A 9,462-nucleotide genomic window follows, 5' to 3' on the forward strand; every position below is an offset into this window, starting at 1 on the left:
AATAATATTTACTAGTTAAATAATATTATTTATTAATAAATATTAAATAAAATAAATTTCAACCGTTTTTAGTTAATTTTTTTTTATCAAATATTTTCGTTGTTATATATATAGAGAGAATATACCCAACGGAATCTTGTCTTAGAGAAACAGGGACCACGGCAGATCTGCTAGTGAGGTTAACGGTGGGTTTGATTCCAACGACTGAGTTGTAAGATGAAGGACAAATTATTGAGCCATCTGTTTCAGTCCCTAATGACACCGTTGCAAAGTTTGCTGCCACCGATATTGCTGATCCACTGCTTGATCCACACACTTCATTGCTCAAGTTATAAGGGTTCTGCATGCCATCCATGCATCCACATCGTTAACTTTGAGGCAATAATCAATATCACAAGACACAAGTCATCAATAAACTAGGCTTTGTAAAATGAAAAATAATATATTCTATCATTTATTTGTTGTGTAGTAGTTATTCGGAATTTGGGATTGATATTTTCATTAGCATAAAATAATAAAATTTTAGTAAATATTAAAAGAATAAAATGATTCATAAATATATTATATACTCATAAAATGTTCATTTTTGCGTATTTATTATTTAAGAGATAAGATATTATCAATTCATCAGAAATATTTGGTAATAAAAAAAATTATTTTATATTTTATTTAACTGTTAGAATTATTCGAAATGATTGAAAGATAATGAAATTAACTTAAATCAATTTAAAATTATTTTATTTTATATTTATAAATTATTTTTAAAATAAATACATAAAATTATAGTTATTAAATTAAATAAAATAACTTTAAATTATTACCTTCTTATTAGTATTACTATAAAATTATATATCTTTAACGTGTTTGAATAGACATGTCTTGAACTCTTGATTCATTAGACGACTTCTTCCCCTTTAAACATTTTAATTTGTCCCAAAAAATAAACTACTATATCATCATTTTATAACAAAATTAGGAGAAAAATCTTAAATAACTCCTAATAATTATTTCGAAATAACAATTATTTTAAAAGACAACGAAATTTTAAAAATAAAATACTTTTTTCGATCTCTGATATTTACTTTTATGAAACTGATTAACTCTTATGCGAAAAAAAAATCAATATTTTATTTTTTTGACACAAGAACTAACTAGTCTCATAAAAATAAAAGTCAAGAATAAAAAATAATATATTTTTTTATTAAAGACCTTGCAGTCTCTTTGAGATAATTGTCAGAGATCGAATTAGATATTCACTCTAAAATTAAACATTATTAGTTACACATCTTTAAATATGTTTATTTTGAATAAACCTACTATATTAGTTAAACAAGACTATAGATATATTTTCATTTAATTTGTATTTATATTTTTTTAATTAGTTCTAAACTTACAAAATATTAAAAGATAATAACACACAACGAAACAACCCTCAATTAGTTAATGATTAAATCACTAATAAAAAAAATGAGAGATTAAACCAACACTTTTAATAAAAAACAAAGTCAATTTTTTATTGCCTAACAAACTTGATGCCGAATTTATCTAACTTTTAAGTAAATTTTTATATTTTAAAATTGTTAAATTTTGTAATATTTAAATTAAATATTAAATTATAATTTTTTTAATAAATTAGATATCAAATTTTAGACATCATAATATTTTAAAAATTTGATAAAAATTTAGACGTAATTAATTTCATATAAAGTTAATAGTTTAAAGTTGTTAAATAATTTAAATAATTTAACTAAATTTTTATTTAATAATTTTTAATTATTAATTTCACGTAAAGTCACACAAAATTTATGTGAAAATAAATATATCAGTTAAAAAAAATTAAAAATTGCTATTTGTACACTAAAATTAGCCATTAAAATCAGTCATCAATATATTTATATATAAATACATATGTGGTTTAATTTATTTTTATAGTATATTTATATTCTAGTATGTATTTTATATTATTGACATACTTTAACGCTAATTTTAATATACATTTAACATAACACAAGAAAATTATTAGTCACCTTGGCTTGGCCACCGTAGGCAGACCAACCACCGGGCATATTGGAAGACCTAAAACCAGACCACTCCTTCAAGGTGGCTTTGCCAATAATTATGGCCCCAGCCTCCCTCAACTTCTTCACCACAAAAGCGTCCTCCGCCGCCACCGATCCGGCAAGCGCATACGAACCGGCCGTCGTACTCATCCGCTTCTTCTTGAACGTAATGTTGTCCTTTATCAACACCGGCACTCCGCTCAATTTTGTCCCTCCTTTCCCCGCCGCACGTTCTTCGTCGGCTTTCTCAGCCTCAGACTCTGCGTCCGGATTCAGATCCGCTACGCCACAGAGTATAGGGTTTCTTCTAAGAATCTCGTCTTTGTACAACTTCACTAGTTGCTTTGACGAGATCTCGTTTCGCGAGAAAGCGCTTTGGATTTCGTTCACGGTTGCTTCTCTGAACTCAAATATTGCATGAACATGAACATGTGAATGAAGAAGTAGCCATGAGAAGAAGAAGGAGAAAGATCGGGAGCTAGCAGCAGCCATTGACATATTCTATAGGTCTCTAGATGGTTCTATCTATAGTTAGTGAGTGTGTAGTTTGCACTTTATATATATATAGATGCTGGCTTTCAATACAGTTTGTTTGTTTTGCTTTTTGTTAATGTGCTAGCTTTGCTTTCTTTTTTAAATCATTATTTTAATGTTTACTTGTTTTTTTTTTCTAAAATTACTAATAAAAGATTACTTAAAATGTAAAAGCATATCCTAAAAAGGAAAATGAAAACGAATGGGAGAAGTTTTGTAATAAACAAAAAGACAAAGAGCGTACGAAACTCGGTTTCAAATAAGTCAAACGGAAAGATTATGATATTTAATTAGTGGATAGAATTATGAGAAAAAGCTCTCATTTTTATCACTGACTAAATAAATGTACGTAGCTAAAGTATTAAATAAATGATAAAATTTGGATGCAAGTTATCTTTATGATAAAGTTGGTAGTTAAAAATTATAACATGATAATTTAGTCAAATATATTAAATTATTTTATAATTATAAATTATCAATTTTAAATAAAAATAATTATATGTAAATACTCTCGTTTAAATCAATAATATTATGTTATACAAAAGAGTAATTATTAAATCAATTATTATATAAAATATAAAATATATTTTAAAAATAAATTTAAATATTTGTATGTATTTGTATATATAATTTGTTTTACATATCTTCTATTAAAATTATAATTAACTACTAAAACAATCAAACCTTTTCACAATATAACTAAATTTTTTATATCTATTATCTATTATCTATTATTAAAATCGGGCTTCTTTAATTAATAATATAGGTGATGTGATATGTTCTTAAAAATATTTTTTAATTTATTTCATTTAATTTATTTAAATGTGTTAATTAATTATTTATTTATTTAATTTAATTGACATAAAAACTTAGTTAATATTTTGTTTGATTCCATTAACTATAATTAATCAATGACATTAATTATTTGATTTAACTGAATAAATAAATTGATTCTATTTTAATGTGTGTTAATTTTTTTGTCTTATATATAATTTGATTACTAGTTTTTAAAAGTGTTATGATTAATAATTTATTTGATTTATTGAGATAAATATTAAATTATTTAATATTTTGTTTGACTGTATTAATTATATTAATTATTTAATTTGACTGAAATAAATAGATTGATTTTATTTTAATTTGTATTATTTTTTTATTTTATATATTTTAATTAATAATTTTTAAAAATGTTATACTTTTTATAAACTTATTTTATTGAGTCAAATAATTATAGTTAATTTATTATATCAATTATTTAAGGGTTAAATACGATTTTGGTGTGTAACGTAGAGGTCGAAAATTTATTTCATTCCCGACATTTTTTGCTACAAAATAGTCCCGAAAATTTCAGTTTGTTTTAAAATCGTTCTTTTTACCAAATTTTTTATTTTTATTACCAAATTATTCCTAACTAAAAAAGTTATAAAATAAAATAAAATAAATTAAAAAAAAAGAAAGAAAGCGACCTCAGGGGAGAAAGAGAAACGGGAGGGTGCTTCCAGGGAAGAGGAGAAAGAGGAGAAAAGGGAAAAGTCGCTACTTCACGCCTACGACGCCGCCGCTGCTCCTTTCTTCCTCAGCACATGCACTAATGACAAGAGAGGAGAGAGTAGAGGGAGAGAGAAAGAAAAGAGATCAGAGGAACGAATCCCTTCGCAGCGCCGCCGATCACCACAGCGCCCTCTTCGTGGTAATTTGTAGTCCGCCAACACCGCATCACCGTTACCACTGCTGCAACCCTTCCTTTTTGTTTTAATTTTTTATTTTTTTCTTTAATTTTTCAGATTTAAAGGATTCCATTGTTGTTATTGTTGTTGATGCTTCAGATTGCTTCTGTTTATTCCTTTTATTCTATTTTTGTTGTTGATACTTTGGTTGCTTCTGCTTCTGCCTGCTTTTATTTTTGCTTTTACTTGCTTCTGTTTTTGCTTCTGCTTCTGGTTCTGTTTTTATTGTCGCTCTGATTTTATTATTCATTGTTATTGTTATTGTTGTTTGGTTGGTTTTATTCTGCTTTTGATTTCTGCTTTTGCCTTCTTCTGTTCCTACGTTTGCGCTTTTGCTTCTGCTTCTGGTTAATGTTGAGGAAGAAGAGGGGAGGGAGGGATATTTTTGTCCGAAGGACGATTTTAAAGCTAATGTATTTTTGTCCGAAGGACGATTTTAAAGCTAAGTTAAACCTTTAGAATTATTTTGTAGCGAAAAAAAGGCCAGAGACAAAATAAATTTTCGACTTCTATATTAGAAACCAAAATCGTACTTAACCCATTGTTTAATTGAATTAATCCACATAAATATTTGAGTTGTTATTTACCAAAAATTTCTTAAGCAACCAATTAATTGCCTAACAATAATGGTGCATTGAGTCACTTTTTTTTTCTATATTAGTCCCATAAATGTGTAATGCATTTAAATAGGTCAACAGTGGCATAGTTGTCAGAATTGAACTAGTAATTAAACCGATCAAGTTATTGAATCACTGGATTATTGATTTAATTGTTGGGTCACAGATTGAATTGGTTAACCCAGTCTCACGAATATAGAACAACATTAAAAAATATATTATACTATAAAATAAAAAATTGAATAATCTGCCTCAAGTTTTAGTCAATCAAATATAATAAATAAAAAGTTTAGAATTCAACTCAATAATAATATAAATTCAATTCTAAATCTCATTATATTCCCAACACATAATATTACTAAATCTTTCTCGCATATACAATGAATTCAACTATTCATCTTCATCTTCATCCATTTCTAATATTCAAATTCAAATTTTTCAAACACTGAATCCTAATCTCTCCAAAATAATATATCCAATGGCCATTGCAGCATTCAAATCTACCACAAATATGATCATTTCAATATCAGACATCAAAACAAAGATAAATTTGGGGATATTTTTTTAAACAGAGACAAATTTATAATCACAAGCAAAAATTTTTAGCATTACAAACATTAATCAACAAATTATAATCAACCAAATATAATCAACAACTATTAAGATTCAACAAATTCAGTTAATCAATATCATTAACCAGTTCTTCAGTGGCTCAGTTAATCAAATTATAACCCAATAAGACAATAAGTTAATAACTAAATAAAAAATAGAAAACATACCTAAAAAGTGGGAGACCAAGCATGGTGGGAAGGCAGAAGCGACGGTGAGCTACGCCAGACGAAGACTACAACAGAGACAACCAGAGACGACTACAATAGGGACAACCAGAGACGTAACGTCAACGAGGACAGGGATGACCAACAAAATAAGGATGCACGACGACAGACGCACAGGACAGGACACAGGAGGCGACGAGCTAAGATGCACCTAGGCCACCGAGACAACTCTGAGTTGCCAGTGATGTTGCAGCAAACATGCGGTAGAGGTGGCACTGGCCGGTGGTCGGGTGGTGCGAACACAGTGAGACTGAGAAGGGGTTAGGTCTTACAAGCACTGTCTCAGCCGTTTGGGAAATGGAATGGAATGGGTTTGAGACTTTGGGTGGGTGCGAACAACTTAGCAACTAGGGTTTCTTTCTTTTTTTTTAAAGGTAAAAACGACATCGTTTTAGGTTAGAAAAAAGAGAGTCTGAACCGATCTAAATTTTTTAAATTCGACAGTTCACCGATTTTAGTCAAATCCGACTAGTTCAAGCTGGGTCACGCCAGTTTAATTTCTTGTCCGATCCAACCAGATTATACACCCGGATTGATTTTATCATCGATTCGCTGAGTTTTTAGTTCGACCGGACAGATTGATCCAATTCTGGCAACAATGAACAGTGGTGTAATCTTTGGATATGAAAAAAAAATCTTCAAATTGCTGGGTGTGGTTTGACATGTGATGGGTGTTAACTTGTTATTTATATCAGTTCACATTTTTTTTTCTTCACAAATCACTCTGATCCACCATATATCAAATTGCACCACCTCAGTAATTTATGCTGTTCTGTACATATTGCCGGAAGCGATTTCTTCAATTTAAAACTGTCTCCAATATGTCAATAAAAAACAATCACATTATAATCATGTATTATATCAATTTTCATCCAATATTTAAAAAAACTAGTTCCTGAGTCCTGCAATTTTATATGTATTAGTGAATATTTAAAAATAATTATTTATATTAAATATATACTAAAATTAACTACCAAAATCAGTCATTAATATATATTTTTTGTCTTTGGGAACAACCGAACAAATAGTATTTATTTTTTGAAAAATATATCGAAAAATATCTTTGTTTTTCTCCTTGTAGCACCATTTATGTATTCAGGTTTCTTTTTCTTTATTTTTCACATAAATTGCAATTAAATTTGATTAATTTTTTTCGGCAATCGTTTTCCAATTGTCATATTGTATCGCATTTCAAGTCGGTACGTATCTTGGGGTCTACCACCAGCTTGAGCTTCCATATACGATAGTGGCATTATAATACGGGTAATGCTAATTTTACGATTTAAATGTGAGTTCCACTTATTTTATTTCGGTGTTATTTTTCATTTTTATTATCATTCAAAATTTGTTATAATTATAATTATTCGATTTATTACAGAATTATTTTTTTAATAATTAGTTAATAAACAGAGAATTAATAAGACATAAGAGGTTGCGTATGTTACTATTGTAGGAAGAAAAGGAAAAGGAAAATTTTTAAAATATAATTTCTTAATTTTTAATAATTAATTTAAAATTGTCCAATCAGATATATGAAGCCAACAATGCTAGGGACCGCAAAAAGATGACAACATAGATTCCGTGTCAATTTAGATTCTTTTCTTTTCTTTTCTTACCAGATCATAGGCTAATTTTTTTTTTATATTGGTTAAATATATGTATAATACATTGTTATTAAAAAATTTGGTATTTTTTTATATGGTGTTTTATTCAAATATCTGATTTGTTTGAAGAAAAAAATAAACTACAAATAAGAGGATCTGATTTGTTTGAAAAAAAAAACTACAAATCGCATGGTCCGTTTTGTATTTTTTTATTCTTTTATTTTTTAAAATAAAAATCAGATGGTCCGATTTTAACATTAATTTTTTTTATTTTCGAAATCACAGATCGGACCGTCCGATTTGTGATTGTTTGGGAAAAAAATAAAACAAATCAGAGCCTCCGATTTGTAGCTCCCATAACAAAATTAAACACTTCTCTTCTCATATTATTGGGAGATACACTCTTCTCTCTTCCACACACAAAAAAAAAGTGCACATCAGATTCTTGTTTAGAAAATATATTACTTTGAGGTTGAAAAGTATTGAATGGTGACCAAGAAAATTAGCTTGAAAAGTATTTATTGGGGACCAAGAAAATTAACTTGAAAAGTATTTAATGGGTGCAAGTGGTGCAAATTAAAGGACGTATGTGCAAGCATGTATAATTCTATATACAATTATTCAATGTGTAAATTTTTTTTTTTAAAGGTGTTTCTCCTCAATTGTCATAAAGTGTTGCATAAATTTCTTTCAAAACCAATTTTATAATGCATTTTTTCATATAAAACAGTATTTATTTATTTAAGAAAAATATAAATAAAGTGCTTAGCCGACAATTTCGGAAATAGATATCCTCGTTTACTTTAGATGTTATAAGGTAAGGGAGTGGATTATTATTTCTCCTAATAACCATCATCTTAATTAGCCTGACAATACTTTAACAATATAGATTTAGTAAGTGGAATTATTTTATTAAATTTAAACAAAAAAAAAAGCTACGAGAAAATTTATCAATGAGCATTGAAAGGGAAGTGATGAGTCAAGCCATCTTCTAAACTAGTTCAAGTTCAGTTAAGTTGAGGAATTCGAGCTTAAATAAACTCAACTTGTTAGCTCTAAAATTATGTCTATGTTCTATAATTTGATCCTGTTCAAAAACTTGTTTATCAATGTGTACATTTTGAGTGAGTCAAACTTGAATTTTCCTTTTAGACACAATGCATGATAGCTATGGGACATGAAAAGTCAAATGAAATTTCATTATGTTTGAGCGGATAAGATTTAGAACATATTGAACTAGTTGCCTAAACCATTTCGAATTCGTTAACACCTTAATTAAAAGCATTATTTGGAAAGTTAAAAAAAACGAATGAGTGTCCTAAAATTTATTTGGTTTGTGTTTTATTTTTTATTTTTAATTTCAGTACTTTTTATTATGAGAATTTTCTGAAAAAAAAAATAAAAACAATAAATTCTGGATTTTTTTCTAGTTTTTTCTTCTATTTTTTATTTTTTTATAAAATTTTAAAAAGAGAAAACATTAAAAATAAAAAAATACAAAATAAACACACTTTTAATTTTCTTTTTTATATTATTTTTAATAAAATAAAATATTTTAGTTAGATAAAATTGTGACCATTTAGTATTCAATGGTGTAAATTTAATCACTTTTAGGTTGCTTAATTTAGAAGGAGTGGATCCATCATTTTCAGTAGAAAAAAGTTTAACAATTAGCAAAATTTATTATTTTTTACCAATATTTTTAATTATCAATCCACTTTTTTAGGCTTTTAAATTTTAGCCTATATTTTTAAATATTGTTGTTTTATTACTGAAAAAAATAATAAATTCTATTAGTCCTCTAATATTTTTATTTTTAATATAACTAATAACGTTTTCCTTTACAATTTTCATTTTTATCTTATCAGTTATGTTATCACTTATCAAGTTATCACACCTTAATGCTTATCTTATTAATGCATATACAAAATTCAACACCTCCCATAAAAAAATGAGTGTGAATATGCAAAATAAATAAGTAACATATGTAGAGGAACATAGAACATATGAACTTCCTTCACTATCCAATATGAATTTATTTCTATTGCACTATTATAATTTTGTAAATCAAATTCAGAGATCAA

General features: G+C 27.2%; 1 protein-coding gene across 1 annotated transcript in view; it reads right to left on the reverse strand.

The window, feature by feature from the left end:
- LOC107477498 (probable amidase At4g34880) overlaps positions 1-2,604 on the reverse strand; it is a 6,132-nt gene extending 3,528 nt beyond the window's left edge. Inside the window, exons 1-2 of the mRNA XM_016097534.3 lie at positions 2,028-2,604; positions 126-340 (exon numbers count right to left, since the gene is read on the reverse strand). Coding sequence (XP_015953020.1) covers positions 126-340; positions 2,028-2,558 — 746 coding nt within the window. The 5' untranslated portion in view covers positions 2,559-2,604. The remainder of the gene's footprint in view (positions 1-125; positions 341-2,027) is intronic.
- Between the last annotated feature and the right edge of the window lie 6,858 nt (positions 2,605-9,462).

This window comes from Arachis duranensis, chromosome 3, assembly GCF_000817695.3.
Source record: "Arachis duranensis cultivar V14167 chromosome 3, aradu.V14167.gnm2.J7QH, whole genome shotgun sequence".
In the NCBI taxonomy this organism is placed as follows: domain Eukaryota; kingdom Viridiplantae; phylum Streptophyta; class Magnoliopsida; order Fabales; family Fabaceae; genus Arachis; species Arachis duranensis.